The sequence below is a fragment of the Salvelinus alpinus genome, chromosome 21 (genome assembly GCF_045679555.1).
Source record: "Salvelinus alpinus chromosome 21, SLU_Salpinus.1, whole genome shotgun sequence".
In the NCBI taxonomy this organism is placed as follows: Eukaryota; Metazoa; Chordata; class Actinopteri; order Salmoniformes; family Salmonidae; genus Salvelinus; species Salvelinus alpinus.
Genome location: NC_092106.1, coordinates 52,589,225 through 52,609,224, shown reverse-complemented (window position 1 = coordinate 52,609,224; position 20,000 = coordinate 52,589,225). Strand labels below are relative to the sequence as shown.

General features: G+C 43.4%; 1 protein-coding gene across 1 annotated transcript in view; it reads right to left on the bottom strand.

Annotated features, from left to right (window-relative positions):
- Positions 1-20,000, bottom strand: part of LOC139548529 (teneurin-4-like) — a gene marked incomplete at its 3' end in the record, with an annotated part of 402,507 nt that overhangs the window by 32,913 nt on the left and 349,594 nt on the right. Inside the window, exon 11 of the mRNA XM_071358218.1 lies at positions 17,625-17,841. Within this exon, the coding sequence (XP_071214319.1) occupies positions 17,625-17,841 (217 nt within the window). The remainder of the gene's footprint in view (positions 1-17,624; positions 17,842-20,000) is intronic.

The window sequence follows — 20,000 nt, the reverse complement described above, 5'->3', positions numbered from 1 at the left end:
GTTAACACGCTTCCTGTTCCTCCCTCCCAGTTGGTAACCATTAGGGGAGAGTTAACACGCTTCCTGTTCCTCCCTCCCAGTTGGTAACCAGTAGGGGAGAGTTAACACGCTTCCTGTTCCTCCCTCCCAGTTGGTAACCAGTAGGGGAGAGTTAACACGCTTCCTGTTCCTCCCTCCCAGTTGGTAACCAGTAGGGGAGAGTTAACACGCTTCCTGTTTCTCCCTCCGAGTTGGTAACCAGTAGGGGAGAGTTAACACGCTTCCTGTTCCTCCCTCCCAGTTGATAACCAGTAGGGGAGAGTTAACACGCTTCCTGTTCCTCCCTCCCAGTTGGTAACCAGTAGGGGAGAGTTAACACGCTTCCTGTTCCTCCCTCCCAGTTGGTAACCAGTAGGGGAGAGTTAACACGCTTCCTGTTCCTCCCTCCCAGTTGGTAACCAGTAGGGGAGAGTTAACACGCTTCCTGTTCCTCCCTCCCAGTTGGTAACCAGTAGGGGAGAGTTAACACGCTTCCTGTTCCTCCCTCCCAGTTGGTAACCAGTAGGGGAGAGTTAACACGCTTCCTGTTCCTCCCTCCCAGTTGGTAACCAGTAGGGGAGAGTTAACACGCTTCCTGTTCCTCCCTCCCAGTTGGTAACCAGTAGGGGAGAGTTAACACGCTTCCTGTTCCTCCCTCCCAGTTGGTAACCAGTAGGGGAGAGTTAACACGCTTCCTGTTCCTCCCTCCCAGTTGGTAACCAGTAGGGGAGAGTTAACACGCTTCCTGTTCCTCCCTCCCAGTTGGTAACCAGTAGGGGAGAGTTAACACGCTTCCTGTTCCTCCCTCCCAGTTGGTAACCAGTAGGGGAGAGTTAACACACTTCCTGTTCCTCCCTCCCAATTGGTAACCAGTAGGGGAGAGTTAACACGCTTCCTGTTCCTCCCTCCCAGTTGGTAACCAGTAGGGGAGAGTTAACACGCTTCCTGTTCCTCCCTCGTCCCATGTTAAGTATTGAATTGCAGCAGGGTAGGGGAGCCAGAGTGCATCTCTGTCTCCAGTTCGGGCTGTGGAGGAGAGGAGAGAGGCTGGCGGAGGCAGATGGACCCTGGTCTCAGGGAGGAGAGAGTCTGGCGGAGGCAGATGGACCCTGGTCTCAAGGAGGAGAGAGGCTGGCGGAGGCAGATGGACCCTGGTCTCAGAGAGGAGAGAGGCTGGCGGAGGCAGATGGACCCTGGTCTCAGAGAGGAGAGAGGCTGGCGGAGGCAGATGGACCCTGGTCTCAGGGAGGAGAGAGGCTGGCGGAGGCAGATGGACCCTGGTCTCAGGGAGGAGAGAGGCTGGCAGGGAGGAGAGAGGCTGGCGGAGGCAGATGGACCCTGGTCTCAGGGAGGAGAGAGGCTGGCGGAGGCAGATGGACCCTGGTCTCAGAGAGGAGAGAGGCTGGCTGAGGCAGATGGACCCTGGTCTCAGGGAGGAGAGAGGCTGGCAGGGAGGAGAGAGGCTGGCGGAGGCAGATGGACCCTGGTCTCAGGGAGGAGAGAGGCTGGCGGAGGCAGATGGACCCTGGTTTCAGGGAGGAGAGAGGCTGGCGGAGGCAGATGGACCCTGGTCTCAGGCCCAGGAGCTTTTAATTAAAGAGCAAGAGAACAGCTCCCAGCTGTCACACACTGACACACACACCTCGGGTACTGTCTTTCTTTCTCTCTTTCTCTCCCTCTATCTCCCTCCCTCCCTCCCTCTCCCCCTCCCTCCCTCCCTCGCTCGCTCCCTACCTCTCCCTCCCCACCTCACTCACTCCCTCCCTCGCTCCCTCCCTCTCCCCCTCCCTCTCTCCCTCCCCACCTCACTCCCTCCCTCCCTCGCTCCCTCCCTCTCCCCCTCCCTCCCTCACTCCCTCCCTCTCCCCCTCCCTCTCTCCCTCCCCCCCTCACTCCCTCCCTCCCTCACTCCCTCCCTCCCTCCCTCAAGTCCCACACCTTATCAAATAGACCTATAGCAGTAATCACTAACCCTCTGACACCAGGCAGCTTCATACAGCAGATCTAATCAAAGAGGCTTTAGGGAGACAAAACCAAAATCACCTCAGCGATCAAGACCAGACGAGAGGAAGTGAAAGCGTGCCGTGTGTGTCTGGTTATTCAGTGTGTAGCTAGTTGCAAGCTGCAGGTAAGGTTGATCTGAGGTGATAGTACTCTAGAGGAGGGGAGATCTGAGGTGATAGTACTCTAGAGGAGGGGAGATCTGAGGTGATAGTACTCTAGAGGAGGGGAGATCTGAGGTGATAGTACTCTAGAGGAGGGGAGATCTGAGAAGATAGTACTCTAGACGAGGGGAGATCTGAGGTGATAGTACTCTAGAGGAGGGGAGATCTGAGGTGATAGTACTCTAGAGGGGAGATCTGAGGTGATAGTACTCTAGAGGAGGGGAGATCTGAGGTGATAGTACTCTAGAGGAGGGGAGATCTGAGGTGATAGTACTCTAGAGGAGGGGAGATCTGAGGTGATAGTACTCTAGAGGGGAGATCTGAGGTGATAGTACTCTAGAGGAGGGGAGATCTGAGGTGATAGTACTCTAGAGGGGAGATCTGAGGTAATAGTACTCTAGAGGAGGGGAGATCTGAGGTGATAGTACTCTAAAAGGAGGGGTGATCTGAGGTGATAGTACTCTAGAGGAGGGGAGATCTGAGGTGATAGTACTCTAGAGGAGGGGATATATGAGGTGATAGTACGGGGTGATCTGAGGTGATAGTACTCTAGAGGAGGGGAGATCTGAGGTGATAGTACTCTAGAGGAGGGGAGATCTGAGGGGATAGTACTCTAGAGGAGGGGAGATCTGAGGTGATAGTACTCTAGAGGGGATATATGAGGTGATAGTACTCTAGAGGGGATATCTGAGGTGATAGTACTCTAGAGGAGGGGAGATCTGAGGTGATAGTACTCTAGAGGAGGGGAGATCTGAGGTGATACTACTCTAGAGGAGGGGAGATCTGAGGTGATAGTACTCTAGAGGAGGGGAGATCTGATGTGATAGTACTCTAGAGGGGAGATCTGAGGTGATAGTACTCTAGAGGAGGAGAGATCTGAGGTGATAGTACTCTAGAGGAGGGGTGATCTGAGGTGATAGTACTCTAGAGGAGGGGAGATCTGATGTGATAGTACTCTAGAGGAGGGGAGATCTGATGTGATAGTACTCTAGAGGGGAGATCTGAGGTGATAGTACTCTAGAGGAGGGGAGATCTGAGGTGATAGTACTCTAAAAGGAGGGGTGATCTGAGGTGATAGTACTCTAGAGGAGGGGAGATCTGAGGTGATAGTACTCTAGAGGGGAGATCTGAGGTGATAGTACTCTAGAGGAGGGGAGATCTGAGGTGATAGTACTCTAGAGGAGGGGATATCTGAGGGGATAGTACTCTAGAGGAGGGGAGATCTGAGGTGATAGTACTCTAGAGGGGATATCTGAGGTGATAGTACTCTAGAGGGGATATCTGAGGTGATAGTACTCTAGAGGAGGGGAGATCTGAGGTGATAGTACTCTAGAGGAGGGGAGATCTGAGGTGATAGTACTCTAGAGGAGGGGAGATCTGAGGTGATAGTACTCTAGAGGAGGGGAAATCTGAGGTGATAGTACTCTAGAGGAGGGGAGATCTGAGGTGATAGTACTCTAGAGGAGGGGAGATCTGATGTGATAGTACTCTAGAGGAGGGGATATCTGAGGTGATAGTACTCTAGAGGGGAGATCTGAGGTGATAGTACTCTAGGGGAGTGGAGATCTGAGGTGATAGTACTCTAGAGGAAGGGAGATCTGAGGTGATAGTACTCTAGAGGAGGGGAGATCTGAGGTGATAGTACTCTAGAGGAGGGGGGATCTGAGGTGATAGTACTCTAGAGGAGGGGAGATCTGAGGTGATAGTACTCTAGAGGGGAGATCTGAGGTGATAGTACTCTAGAGGGGAGATCTGAGGTGATAGTACTCTAGAGGAGGGGAGATCTGAGGTGATAGTACTCTAAAAGGAGGGGTGATCTGAGGTGATAGTACTCTAGAGGAGGGGAGATCTGAGGTGATAGTACTCTAGAGGAGGGGATATCTGAGGTGATAGTACCTGGTGATCTGAGGTGATAGTACTCTAGAGGAGGGGAGATCTGAGGTGATAGTACTCTAGAGGAGGGGATATCTGAGGGGATAGTACTCTAGAGGAGGGGAGATCTGAGGTGATAGTACTCTAGAGGGGATATCTGAGGTGATAGTACTCTAGAGGAGGGGAGATCTGAGGTGATACTACTCTAGAGGAGGGGAGATCTGAGGTGATAGTACTCTAGAGGAGGGGAGATCTGATGTGATAGTACTCTAGAGGGGAGATCTGAGGTGATAGTACTCTATAGGAGGGGAGATCTGAGGTGATAGTACTCTAGAGGAGGGGTGATCTGAGGTGATAGTACTCTAGAGGAGGGGAGATCTGAGGTGATAGTACTCTAGAGGAGGGGAGATCTGATGTGATAGTACTCTAGAGGGGAGATCTGAGGTGATAGTACTCTAGAGGAGGGAAGATCTGAGGTGATAGTACTCTAAAAGGAGGGGTGATCTGAGGTGATAGTACTCTAGAGGAGGGGAGATCTGAGGTGATAGTACTCTAGAGGGGAGATCTGAGGTGATAGTACTCTAGAGGAGGGGATATCTGAGGTGATAGTACTCTAGAGGAGGGGTGATCTGAGGTGATAGTACTCTAGAGGAGGGGAGATCTGAGGTGATAGTACTCTAGAGGAGGGGATATCTGAGGGGATAGTACTCTAGAGGAGGGGAGATCTGAGGTGATAGTACTCTAGAGGAGGGGAGATCTGAGGTGATAGTACTCTAGAGGAGGGGAGATCTGAGGTGATAGTACTCTAGAGGAGGGGATATCTGAGGTGATAGTACTCTAGAGGAGGGGATATCTGAGGTGATAGTACTCTAGAGGGGAGATCTGAGGTGATAGTACTCACGGGGAGGGGAGATCTGAGGTGATAGTACTCTAGAGGAGGGGTGATCTGAGGTGATAGTACTCTAGAGGAGGGGATATCTGAGGTGATAGTACTCTAGATGAGGGGATATCTGAGGTGATAGTACTCTAGAGGGGAGATCTGAGGTGATAGTACTCAAGGGGAGGGGAGATCTGAGGTGATAGTACTCTAGAGGAGGGGAGATCTGAGGTGATAGTACTCTAGAGGAGGGGAGATCTGAGGTGATAGTACTCTACTAGCCGCCACCGATCCCTTTTACATTGTCTGTTTATTTTGTCTTATTAGTTGCACCTGTGTCTATTTGTGTGCTTGATGGGCTTCCTTATTTATAGTACGTTTACCCGCCCTTGTTTTGTGCGGGATTATTCTTGTGTTACGTGTGTGTGTTATTTTAGGTTTGTTCGGTTTCTAGAACAGGTACCCTGTATTTTGGGTGGTCCATTTATTTCCGCACCCTGTGTTGTGGGCTTGCTTTTGTGCCTTATTAAAGTGCACTTTTCCCTGTGGAACTCTCTGCTCTCTAGCCTGATTCCTCCTCACACACCTAGTCCCTCGTGACAGTATATCTCACTAGGTCAGGATATTAAGCCTCCTCCATGTATATCTCACTAGGTCAGGATATTAAACCTCCTCCATGTATATCTCACTAAGTCAGGATATTAAACCTCCATGTATATCTCACTAGGTCAGGATATTAAACCTCCATGTATATCTCACTAGGTCAGGATATTAAACCTCCTCCATGTGTATCTCACTAGGTCAGGATATTAAACCTCCACCATGTATATCTCACTAGGTCAGGATATTAAACCTCCTCCATGTATATCTCACTAGGTCAGGATATTAAACCACCTCCATGTATATCTCACTAGGTCAGGATATTAAACCTCCTCCATCTATATCTCACTAGGTCAGGGTATTAAACCTCCTCCATGTATATCTCACCAGGTCTGTGTTGTAAACCTCCATGTATATCTCACTAGGTCAGGATAATAAACCTCCTCCATGTATATCTCACTAGGTCAGGAAATTAAACCTCCTCCATGTATATCTCACTAGGTCAGGATATTAAACCACCTCCATGTATATCTCACTAGGTCAGGATATTAAACCTCCATGTATATCTCACTAGGTCAGGATATTAAGCCTCCTCCATGTATATCTCACTAGGTCAGGATATTAAACCTCCTCCATGTATATCTCACTAGGTCAGGATATTAAACCTCCATGTATATCTCACTAGGTCAGGATATTAAACCTTCTCCATGTATATCTCACTAGGTCAGGATATTAAACCTCATCCATGTATATTTCACTAGGTCAGGATATTAAACCTCATCCATGTATATTTCACTAGGTCAGGATATTAAACCTCCTCCATGTATATCTCACTAGGTCAGGATATTAAACCTCCTCCATGTATATCTCACTAGGTCAGGATATTAAACCTCATCCATGTATATTTCACTAGGTCAGGATATTAAACCTCCTCCATGTATATCTCACTAGGTCAGGATATTAAACCTCCTCCATGTATATCTCACTAGGTCAGGATATTAAACCTCCTCCATGTATATCTCACTAGGTCAGGATATTAAACCTTCTCCATGTATATCTCACTAGGTCAGGATATTAAACCTCATCCATGTATATCTCACTAGGTCAGGGTATTAAACCTCCTCCATGTATATCTCACTAGGTCAGGATATTAAACCTCCTCCATGTATATCTCACTAGGTCAGGATATTAAATCTCCTCCATGTATATCTCACTAGGTCAGGATATTAAACCTCCTCCATGTATATCTCACTAGGTCAGGATATTAAACCTCCTCCATGTATATCTCACTAGGTCAGGATATTAAACCTCCATGTATATCTCACTAGGTCAGGATATTAAACCTCCTCCATGTATATCTCACTAGGTCAGGATATTAAACCTCCATATATATCTCACTAGGTCAGGATATTAAACCTCCTCCATGTATATCTCACTAGGTCAGGATATTAAACCTCCTCCATGTATATCTCACTAGGTCAGGATATTAAACCTCCTCCATGTATATCTCACTAGGTCAGGATATTAAACCTCCTCCATGTATATCTCACTAGGTCAGGATATTAAACCTCCATGTATATCTCACTAGGTCAGGATATTAAACCTCCTCCATGTATATCTCACTAGGTCAGGATATTAAACCTCCTCCATGTATATCTCACTAGGTCAGGATATTAAACCTCCTCCATGTATATCTCACTAGGTCAGGATATTAAACCTCCTCCATGTATATCTCACTAGGTCAGGATATTAAACCTCCTCCATGTATATCTCACTAGGTCAGGATATTAAACCTCCTCCATGTATATCTCACTAGGTCAGGATATTAAACCTCCATGTATATCTCACTAGGTCAGGATATTAAACCTCCTCCATGTATATCTCACTAGGTCAGGATATGAAACCTCCTCCATGTATATCTCACTAGGTCAGGATATTAAACCACCTCCATGTATATCTCACTAGGTCAGGATATTAAACCTCCTCCATGTATATCTCACTAGGTCAGGATATTAAACCTCCTCCATGTATATCTCACTAGGTCAGGGCATTAAACCTCCTCCATGTATATCTCACTAGGTCAGGAAATTAAACCTCCTCCATGTATATCTCACTAGGTCAGGATATTAAACCTCCTCCATGTATATCTCACTAGGTCAGGATATTAAACCTCCTCCATGTATATCTCACTAGGTCAGGATATTAAACCTCCTCCATGTATATCTCACTAGGTCAGGATATTAAACCTCCTCCATGTATATCTCACTAGGTCAGGATATTAAACCTCCTCCATGTATATCTCACTAGGTCAGGATATTAAACCTCCTCCATGTATATCTCACTAGGTCAGGATATTAAACCTCCTCCATGTATATCTCACTAGGTCAGGATATTAAACCTCCATGTATATATCACTAGGTCAGGATATTAAACCTCCTCCATGTATATCTCACTAGGTCAGGATATTAAACCTCCTCCATGTATATCTCACTAGGTCAGGATATGAAACCTCCTCCATGTATATCTCACTAGGTCAGGATATTAAACCACCTCCATGTATATCTCACTAGGTCAGGATATTAAACCTCCTCCATGTATATCTCACTAGGTCAGGATATTAAACCTCCTCCATGTATATCTCACTAGGTCAGGGCATTAAACCTCCTCCATGTATATCTCACTAGGTCAGGAAATTAAACCTCCTCCATGTATATCTCACTAGGTCAGGATATTAAACCTCCTCCATGTATATCTCACTAGGTCAGGATATTAAACCTCCTCCATGTATATCTCACTAGGTCAGGATATTAAACCTCCTCCATGTATATCTCACTAGGTCAGGATATTAAACCTCCTCCATGTATATCTCACTAGGTCAGGAAATTAAACCTCCTCCATGTATATCTCACTAGGTCAGGATATTAAACCTCCATGTATATCTCACTAGGTCAGGATATTAAACCTCCTCCATGTATATCTCACTAGGTCAGGATATTAAACCTCCTCCATGTATATCTCACTAGGTCAGGATATTAAACCTCCATGTATATCTCACTAGGTCAGGATATTAAACCTCCATGTATATCTCACTAGGTCAGGATATTAAACCTCCTCCATGTGTATCTCACTAGGTCAGGATATTAAACCTCCACCATGTATATCTCACTAGGTCAGGATATTAAACCTCCTCCATGTATATCTCACTAGGTCAGGATATTAAACCACCTCCATGTATATCTCACTAGGTCAGGATATTAAACCTCCTCCATCTATATCTCACTAGGTCAGGGTATTAAACCTCCTCCATGTATATCTCACCAGGTCTGTGTTGTAAACCTCCATGTATATCTCACTAGGTCAGGATAATAAACCTCCTCCATGTATATCTCACTAGGTCAGGAAATTAAACCTCCTCCATGTATATCTCACTAGGTCAGGATATTAAACCACCTCCATGTATATCTCACTAGGTCAGGATATTAAACCTCCTCCATGTATATCTCACTAGGTCAGGATATTAAACCACCATGTATATCTCACTAGGTCAGGATATTAAACCTCCTCCATGTATATCTCACTAGGTCAGGATATTAAACCTCCTCCATGTATATCTCACTAGGTCAGGATATTATACCTCCATGTATATCTCACTAGGTCAGGATATTAAACCTCCTCCATGTGTATCTCACTAGGTCAGAGCATTAAACCTCCTCCATGTATATCTCACTAGGTCAGGAAATTAAACCTCCTCCATGTATATCTCACTAGGTCAGGATATTAAACCTCCTCCATGTATATCTCACTAGGTCAGGATATTAAACCACCTCCATGTATATCTCACTAGGTCAGGATATTAAACCTCCTCCATGTATATCTCACTAGGTCAGGATATTAAACCTCCTCCATGTATATCTCACTAGGTCAGGGCATTAAACCTCCTCCATGTATATCTCACTAGGTCAGGAAATTAAACCTCCTCCATGTATATCTCACTAGGTCAGGATATTAAACCTCCTCCATGTATATCTCACTAGGTCAGGATATTAAACCTCCTCCATGTATATCTCACTAGGTCAGGAAATTAAACCTCCTCCATGTATATCTCACTAGGTCAGGATATTAAACCTCCATGTATATCTCACTAGGTCAGGATATTAAACCTCCTCCATGTATATCTCACTAGGTCAGGATATTAAACCTCCTCCATGTATATCTCACTAGGTCAGGATATTAAACCTCCATGTATATCTCACTAGGTCAGGATATTAAACCACCTCCATGTATATCTCACTAGGTCAGGATATTAAACCTCCTCCATGTATATCTCACTAGGTCAGGATATTAAACCACCTCCATGTATATCTCACTAGGTCAGGATATTAAACCTCCTCCATCTATATCTCACTAGGTCAGGGTATTAAACCTCCTCCATGTATATCTCACCAGGTCTGTGTTGTAAACCTCCATGTATATCTCACTAGGTCAGGATAATAAACCTCCTCCATGTATATCTCACTAGGTCAGGATATTATACCTCCATGTATATCTCACTAGGTCAGGATATTAAACCTCCTCCATGTGTATCTCACTAGGTCAGAGCATTAAACCTCCTCCATGTATATCTCACTAGGTCAGGAAATTAAACCTCCTCCATGTATATCTCACTAGGTCAGGATATTAAACCTCCTCCATGTATATCTCACTAGGTCAGGATATGAAACCTCCTCCATGTATATCTCACTAGGTCAGGATATTAAACCACCTCCATGTATATCTCACTAGGTCAGGATATTAAACCTCCTCCATGTATATCTCACTAGGTCAGGATATTAAACCTCCTCCATGTATATCTCACTAGGTCAGGGCATTAAACCTCCTCCATGTACATCTCACTAGGTCAGGAAATTAAACCTCCTCCATGTATATCTCACTAGGTCAGGATATTAAACCTCCTCCATGTATATCTCACTAGGTCAGGATATTAAACCTCCTCCATGTATATCTCACTAGGTCAGGAAATTAAACCTCCTCCATGTATATCTCACTAGGTCAGGATATTAAACCTCCATGTATATCTCACTAGGTCAGGATATTAAACCTCCTCCATGTATATCTCACTAGGTCAGGATATTAAACCTCCTCCATGTATATCTCACTAGGTCAGGATATTAAACCTCCATGTATATCTCACTAGGTCAGGATATTAAACCTCCATGTATATCTCACTAGGTCAGGATATTAAACCTCCTCCATGTGTATCTCACTAGGTCAGGATATTAAACCTCCACCATGTATATCTCACTAGGTCAGGATATTAAACCTCCTCCATGTATATCTCACTAGGTCAGGATATTAAACCACCTCCATGTATATCTCACTAGGTCAGGATATTAAACCTCCTCCATCTATATCTCACTAGGTCAGGGTATTAAACCTCCTCCATGTATATCTCACCAGGTCTGTGTTGTAAACCTCCATGTATATCTCACTAGGTCAGGATATTAAACCTCCTCCATGTATATCTCACTAGGTCAGGATATTAAACCTCCTCCATGTATATCTCACTAGGTCAGGATATTAAACCACCTCCATGTATATCTCACTAGGTCAGGATATTAAACCTCCTCCATGTATATCTCACTAGGTCAGGATATTAAACCACCATGTATATCTCACTAGGTCAGGATATTAAACCTCCTCCATGTATATCTCACTAGGTCAGGATATTAAACCTCCTCCATGTATATCTCACTAGGTCAGGATATTATACCTCCATGTATATCTCACTAGGTCAGGATATTAAACCTCCTCCATGTGTATCTCACTAGGTCAGAGCATTAAACCTCCTCCATGTATATCTCACTAGGTCAGGAAATTAAACCTCCTCCATGTATATCTCACTAGGTCAGGATATTAAACCTCCTCCATGTATATCTCACTAGGTCAGGATATTAAACCTCCTCCATGTATATCTCACTAGGTCAGGATATTAAACCTCCACCATGTATATCTCACTAGGTCAGGATATTAAACCTCCATGTATATCTCACTAGGTCAGGATATTAAACCTCCTCCATGTGTATCTCACTAGGTCAGGATATTAAACCTCCTCCATGTATATCTCACTAGGTCAGGATATTAAACCTCCTCCATGTATATCTCATTAGGTCAGGATATTAAACCTCCTCCATGTATATCTCACTAGGTCAGGATATTAAACCTCCTCCATGTATATCTCACTAGGTCAGGATATTAAACCTCCATGTATATCTCACTAGGTCAGGATATTAAACCTCCATGTATATCTCACTAGGTCAGGATATTAAACCTCCATGTATATCTCACTAGGTCAGGATATTAAACCTCCTCCATGTATATCTCACTAGGTCAGGATATTAAACCTCCTCCATGTATATCTCACTAGGTCAGGATATTAAACCTCCTCCATGTATATCTCACTAGGTCAGGATATTAAACCTCCATGTATATCTCACTAGGTCAGGATATTAAACCTCCTCCATGTATATCTCACTAGGTCAGGATATTAAACCTCCTCCATGTATATCTCACTAGGTCAGGATATTAAACCTCCATGTATATCTCACTAGGTCAGGATATTAAACCTCCATGTATATCTCACTAGGTCAGGATATTAAACCTCCTCCATGTGTATCTCACTAGGTCAGGATATTAAACCTCCACCATGTATATCTCACTAGGTCAGGATATTAAACCTCCTCCATGTATATCTCACTAGGTCAGGATATTAAACCACCTCCATGTATATCTCACTAGGTCAGGATATTAAACCTCCTCCATCTATATCTCACTAGGTCAGGGTATTAAACCTCCTCCATGTATATCTCACCAGGTCTGTGTTGTAAACCTCCATGTATATCTCACTAGGTCAGGATAATAAACCTCCTCCATGTATATCTCACTAGGTCAGGAAATTAAACCTCCTCCATGTATATCTCACTAGGTCAGGATATTAAACCACCTCCATGTATATCTCACTAGGTCAGGATATTAAACCTCCTCCATGTATATCTCACTAGGTCAGGATATTAAACCACCATGTATATCTCACTAGGTCAGGATATTAAACCTCCTCCATGTATATCTCACTAGGTCAGGATATTAAACCTCCTCCATGTATATCTCACTAGGTCAGGATATTAAACCTCCATGTATATCTCACTAGGTCAGGATATTAAACCTCATCCATGTGTATCTCACTAGGTCAGGGCATTAAACCTCCTCCATGTATATCTCACTAGGTCAGGAAATTAAACCTCCTCCATGTATATCTCACTAGGTCAGGATATTAAACCTCCTCCATGTATATCTCACTAGGTCAGGATATTAAACCTCCTCCATGTATATCTCACTAGGTCAGGATATTAAACCACCTCCATGTATATCTCACTAGGTCAGGATATTAAACCTCCACCATGTATATCTCACTAGGTCAGGATATTAAACCTCCATGTATATCTCACTAGGTCAGGATATTAAACCTCCTCCATGTATATCTCACTAGGTCAGGATATTAAATCTCCATGTAAAACTCACTAGGTCAGGATATTAAACCTCCATGTATATCTCACTAGGTCAGGATATTAAACCTCCATGTATATCTCACTAGGTCAGGATATTAAACCTCCTCCATGTGTATCTCACTAGGTCATGATATTAAACCTCCTCCATGTATATCTCACTAGGTCAGGATATTAAACCTCCTCCATGTATATCTCACTAGGTCAGGATATTAAACCTCCTCCATGTATATCTCACTAGGTCAGGATATTAAACCTCCTCCATGTATATCTCACTAGGTCAGGATATTAAACCTCCTCCATGTATATCTCACTAGGTCAGGATATTAAACCTCCATGTATATCTCACTAGGTCAGGATATTAAACCTCCTCCATGTATATCTCACTAGGTCAGGATATTAAACCTCCTCCATGTATATCTCACTAGGTCAGGATATTAAACCTCCATGTATATCTCACTAGGTCAGGATATTAAACCTCCTCCATGTATATCTCACTAGGTCAGGATATTAAACCTCCTCCATGTATATCTCACTAGGTCAGGATATTAAACCTCCTCCATGTATATCTCACTAGGTCAGGGTATTAAACCTCCTCCATGTATATCTCACTAGGTCAGGATATTAAACCTCCTCCATGTATATCTCACTAGGTCAGGATATTAAACCTCCTCCATGTATATCTCACTAGGTCAGGATATTAAACCTCCATGTATATCTCACTAAGTCAGGATATTAAACCTCCTCCATGTATATCTCACTAGGTCAGGATATTAAACCTCCATGTATATCTCACTAGGTCAGGATATTTAAGCCTCCATATATCCACTATATCCATGATATTCGTGACTTCTTTAAGTGCATGAGGGTGATAGTTTGTAGTGTGATTTTCTTTACAGTCCATAGAGGTATTTCAAAACAGTATTATAATTTCCCACCATAATAATATAGTATTGTATTGCTTGCAGGGTTGATAAATTAAATTATTATATATATATTTTCAAAGAAGCGTGGATCATCATTATTTGGGCCGTATATGTTAATGAGCCATATCTCTTTATTGTCCAATAACATATTTAAAAGACCCCATCTACCTTGAGGATCTGGTTGGACAATTTGGACATTCAGATCAAATGTACTGTTCATTAATCTTCATCACCCCTTTTGAGTGTCTTTGCAAGAAATAAATATATTTCGCCCCCCCAGGCCTTTTTCCACAAAACTTTATCTAAAATTGTTGAATGAGTTTCCTGTAAACAATATATATTATATTCCTTCTCTTTTAGCCAGGTAAATACTGACTGTCTTTTCTTATTATCTGCTAAGTCATTACAATTATAACTGGCTATACTTATTTCACCACTTATCATAATGAGATACTTTTAAATTTTATTTATCACAATATATCATTGTAAACGTACCATTAAAAAGTACCATAGTGAATGAGTGTCCATATACAGTTGAAGTCGGAAGTTTACATACACTTGGGTTGGAGTCATCCTTGGGAGCAATTTCCTAATGCCTGAAGGTACCACGTACATCTGTCCAAACAATAGTACGCAAGTATAAACACCATGGGACCACACAGCCGTCATACCGCTCAGGTAGGAGACGCGTTCTGTCTCCTAGAGATGAACGTAGTTTGGTACGAAAAGTGCAAATCAATCCCAGAACAACAGCAAAGGACCTTGTGAAGATGCGGGAGGAAACAGGTACAAAAGTATCTATATCCACAGTAAAACGAGTCCTATATCGACATAACCTGAAAGGCAGCTCAGCAAGGAAGAAGCCACTGCTCCAAAACTGCCATAAAAAAAGCCAGACTACGGTTTGCAACTGCACATGACATTTTTGGAGAAATGTCCTCTGGTCTGATGAAACAAAAATAGAACCGTTTGGCCATTATGGTTTGGAGGAAAAAGGGGGGTGTTTTGCTGCAGGAGGGACTGGTGCACTTCACAAAATAGATGGCATCATGAGGATGGACAAGATGTGGATATATCGAAGCAACATCTCAAAACATCAGTCAGGAAGTTAAAGCTTGGTCGCAAATGGGTCTTCCAAATGGACAATGACCCCAAGCATACTTCCAAAGTTGTGGCAAAATGGCTTAAGGACAACAAAGTCAAGGTATTGGAGTGGCCATCACAAAGCCCTGACCTCAATCCCATAGAAAATGTGTGGGCAGAACTGAAAAAATGTGTGCGAGCAAGGAGGCCTACAAACCTGACTCAGTTACACCAGCTCTGTCAGGAGGAATGGGCCAAAATTCACCCAACTTATTGTGGGAAGCTTGTGGAAGGCTACCCAAAGCGTTTGACCCAAGTTAAACAATTTAAAGGCAATGCTACCAAATACTATTTTTGTGTATGTAAACTTCTGACCGACTGGGAATGTGATGACAGAAATAAAAGCTGAAATAAATCATTATCTCTACTATTATTCTGACATTTCACATTCTTAAAATAAAGTGGTGATCCTAACTGACCTAAGACAGGGAATTTTTACCTAGATTAAATGTCAGGAATTGTGAAAAACTGAGTTTAAATGTACAGTATTTTGCTAAGCTGTATGTAAACTTCTGACTTCAAATGTAACTGTACCATGATGCATTGGTACAAAGTAAACCTCAAATCTCTCCCCGTGCATTCCACCTGCTAAAACCCCTCCTCATCCCGAGTTGGGTTGTCATCCCCAGTACCCGGCAGACCACCCCCGTCCCCCTGTATGCCAGGACGCCCAAGTGACCCAAACTTCGAAAAGAGCACCCAGTGCCACCCACAGAACAGAAGAAGATCAGCCCAGTGCCACCCACAGAACATAAGAAGATCAGCCCAGTGCCACCCACAGATCAGAAGAAGATCAGCCCAGTGCCACCCACAGAACAGAAGAAGATCAGCCCAGTGCCACCCACAGAACAGAAGAAGATCACCCCGGTGCCACCCACAGAGCAGAAGAAGATCACCCCAGTGCCACCCACAGAGCAGAAGAAAATCAGCCCAGTGCCACCCACAGAACAGAAGAAGATCAGCCCAGTGCCACCCACAGAACAGAAGAAGATCAGCCCAGTGCCACCCACAGAACAGAAGAAGATCAGCCCAGTGCCACCCACAGAACAGAAGAAGATCAGCCCAGTGCCACCCACAGAACATAAGAAGATCAGCCCAGTGCCACCCACAGAACAGAAGAAGATCAGCCCAGTGCCACCCACAGAACAGAAGAAAATCAGCCCAGTGCCACCCACAGAACAGAAGAAGATCAGCCGCCAAAAGCATTTCCAGCGCCCTCACCTAGCTATTAAAAATCCTCCTTATTTTAATTTCCATAATTAACAAATAATATTCGTAATAATGTAGGCAGATCTTGCAAAGGACCGTTACCTCTAACCAGGATTACCATTACAAAAATTTAATTTTTATCAAACAATTATTGTGATTCATTCTATATTGTCCCTAACATCTTTACTCCCTGGCAACAGGTGTGGGATGCACGCGCACGCACGCGCACACGCACACGCACACACACACACACACACACACACACACACACACACACACACACACACACACACACAGTTACAGCCTCTTTCATGAAGTCAGATGCCTCTGAACCATGAAGTCAGATGCTCAACAGGGGTTCCATCCCAGAGGCCCACTCAGGAAAGGACTTGATTTACCAATCCATTTACAGTCGCAGCTGTTTGAGGCAACATTGAGTGAAAAACAGGCAACATTTCTAAGGGAGGTTTTCTCTTTTGTCGTCTGTAACCTATAGGCTATGAATCATTTGATTGGGACCACACTGAATAGCTTATCGGCGCCCAGCGGAGAATGAGAGATGAGGGGCGGCATCAGAAAACACATCTATGTATAGCCTAACGAGCAACTGATTCTATGTATAGCCTAACGAGCAACTGATTCTATGTATAGCCTAACGAGCAACTGATTCTAAAACACTGAGAAATATTGACATTTCAGTCAATACAAATTACATGACCCTTCCTTGGGCTAGATAAACAAAATACTAAACCCTCCCCTTAAATGAAATGTAAAAAGCACCACCCCCTCCTCCTCCAGGTAACCATTTTATATATTCTGATCCATCCCTTAGAGAAAAAAATAATTTGCTTGTAAGATTTGCCCCATCTCAGTGGATTTAGCTAGTGATTAGCATTAGGGGCTAACACAATTATGTTTTGCAGTTCCACAAAGGAATAGTACAGCGTAGAGAACAACGTGGAAAGCTGCGTCGTTGACTGCATGCTGTTGTTTTGGTTAATGAGTGAACCTCGGGCACAAGGCACTGCCTGTTTGAGTGACAGGGGGGCGGGCCTTGGTGTGTTTGGGATTAGGGAAGCGGCCAAAAGAGGAGAGACTGAGACTCTGTCAACTCCAGCAATAAATCAAAAGTGGCCTTTCAAAAATATCGCAGCCTCTTGCGATATAGGATATTGTGCATGTTAATATCGCAAATGTTTTATTACAATTTTATGAAGAAATTCCTGGTTAAACGAAGGTTAAATAAAAGACTCACCTATCGCCGTGGTGATGAAAGAGACAGTCTCTGTCTCTTTCCCATCGTTGTAGAAGGCCAGGTGCCAGATGCCAGAGTCCATGTACTGGATTAAGCCGGTGTTGTGTGTGGTGACGGGGACCAGAGACCGCTGCAGAGCCACAGGACCCTCTACGCCCCCACTCACTACCTCACCAGACAGCAGCCTCCGACCATCCAGCAGCTCCACAAAGTCAAACTGGAGAGAGACAGATCGATAAGACAAAAGTGTTGAGGGGATTTTCACACTACTGAGACGAACGAGGACCCGTGCCAAACCAAGCTGTACTGAGCTGGCCTGGTGGTCCATTTCACCATAGTGCTGGACCCATTCTGCAAAAGAAAAGAACAGAGCCAGTATAGTTTGTTTTGGGTCGACACGATCGTGTGAAAAAGGTATTAGACTAATGTGAAACTGCCGAGCTTCATATACAGCAGCTACTTCAACAGGAGACCCGCACTGCTTGTCAGGCATTCATAAATAACTCATTTCACAGAGACTAAACTCACTCACACTAAACTAGACACATATTAGATGGCTAGGTCCTAGGCCACTGACCAGGGCCCAAAAGTGCACCATCTGAGTGAAAAGGGTGTAATTTGGAACACAGATTTAATCATTCCACAGCTCAAACATCACAGATTGAAATATTCCCTTTTCAAAACCACTCTAAGAGATACAATTTTAAAAAACTAATTAAAAGTGACTGCTTGCCCCAAAAACATATGTAACCGATTTGTCTCAGAGCTGACTGAATGAATAACGATGAGGAAGACACTACATTTCCATCTATCTAGGACTGTGATGTCCTCTCATCTGTCTCTCTCTCTCTCTCTGTCTCTGTCTCTGTCATCTCAGTATGTCTCTCTCTCTCATTCTCAGTGTTTTTCCCATTATGTCTCTGCCTCTCTCTTTCCCTCTCTCACTGTCTTCCACTCTCTTTCTGCATCTATCTCTCACTCACTCTCCTCTTTCTATATATCTCTCCATCTCCTTCTCTACTCTCTATATATCTCTCTCCAGCTCTCTCTCTCTTTATCATGCTCTCATTCTCTCTCTCTCCATCTCCTTCTCATGAATCTCTCTCCATATCTCTCTACAACTTCCACTCTCTAGCAGTGAGTTATACCACAATCAGTAACAGTAGCAGTGAGTTATATCACAATCAGTAACAGTGAGTTATATCACAATCAGTAGCAGTGAGTTATATCACAATCAGTAACAGTGAGTTATATCACAATCAGTAGCAGTGAGTTATATCACAATCAGTAGCAGTGAGTTATATCACAATCAGTAACAGTGAGTTATATCACAATCAGTAGCAGTGAGTTATATCACAATCAGTAACAGTGAGTTATATCACAATCAGTAGCAGTGAGTTATATCACAATCAGTAGCAGTGAGTTATATCACAATCAGTAACAGTGAGTTATATCACAATCAGTAGCAGTGAGTTATATCACAATCAGTAACAGTGAGATATATCACAATCAGTAACAGTGAGTTATATCACAATCAGTAACAGTGAGTTATATCACAATCAGTAGCAGTGAGTTATATCACAATCAGTAACAGTGAGTTATATCACAATCAGTAGCAGTGAGTTATATCACAATCAGTAACAGTGAGTAATATCACAATCAGTAACAGTGAGTTATATCACAATTAGTAGCAGTGAGTTATATCACAATCAGTAACAGTGAGTTATATCACAATCAGTAACAGTGAGTAATATCACAATCAGTAGCAGTGAGTTATATCACAATTAGCAGCAGTGAGTTATATCACAATCAGTAACAGTGAGTTATATCACAATCAGTAACAGTGAGTTATATCACAATCAGTAACAGTGAGTTATATCACAATCAGTAACATTAGCAGTGAGTTATATCACAATCAGTAACAGTGAGTTATATCACAATCAGTAGCAGTGAGTTATATCACAATCAGTAACAGTGAGTTATATCACAATCAGTAGCAGTGAGTTATATCACAATCAGTAGCAGTGAGTTATATCACAATCAGTAACAGTGAGTTATATCACAATCAGTAGCAGTGAGTTATATCACAATCAGTAACAGTGAGTTATATCACAATCAGTAGCAGTGAGTTATATCACAATCAGTAACAGTGAGTTATATCACAATCAGTAGCAGTGAGTTATATCACAATCAGTAACAGTGAGATATATCACAATCAGTAACAGTGAGTTATATCACAATCAGTAACAGTGAGTTATATCACAATCAGTAGCAGTGAGTTATATCACAATCAGTAGCAGTGAGTTATATCACAATCAGTAACAGTGAGTAATATCACAATCAGTAACAGTGAGTTATTCACAATTAGTAGCAGTG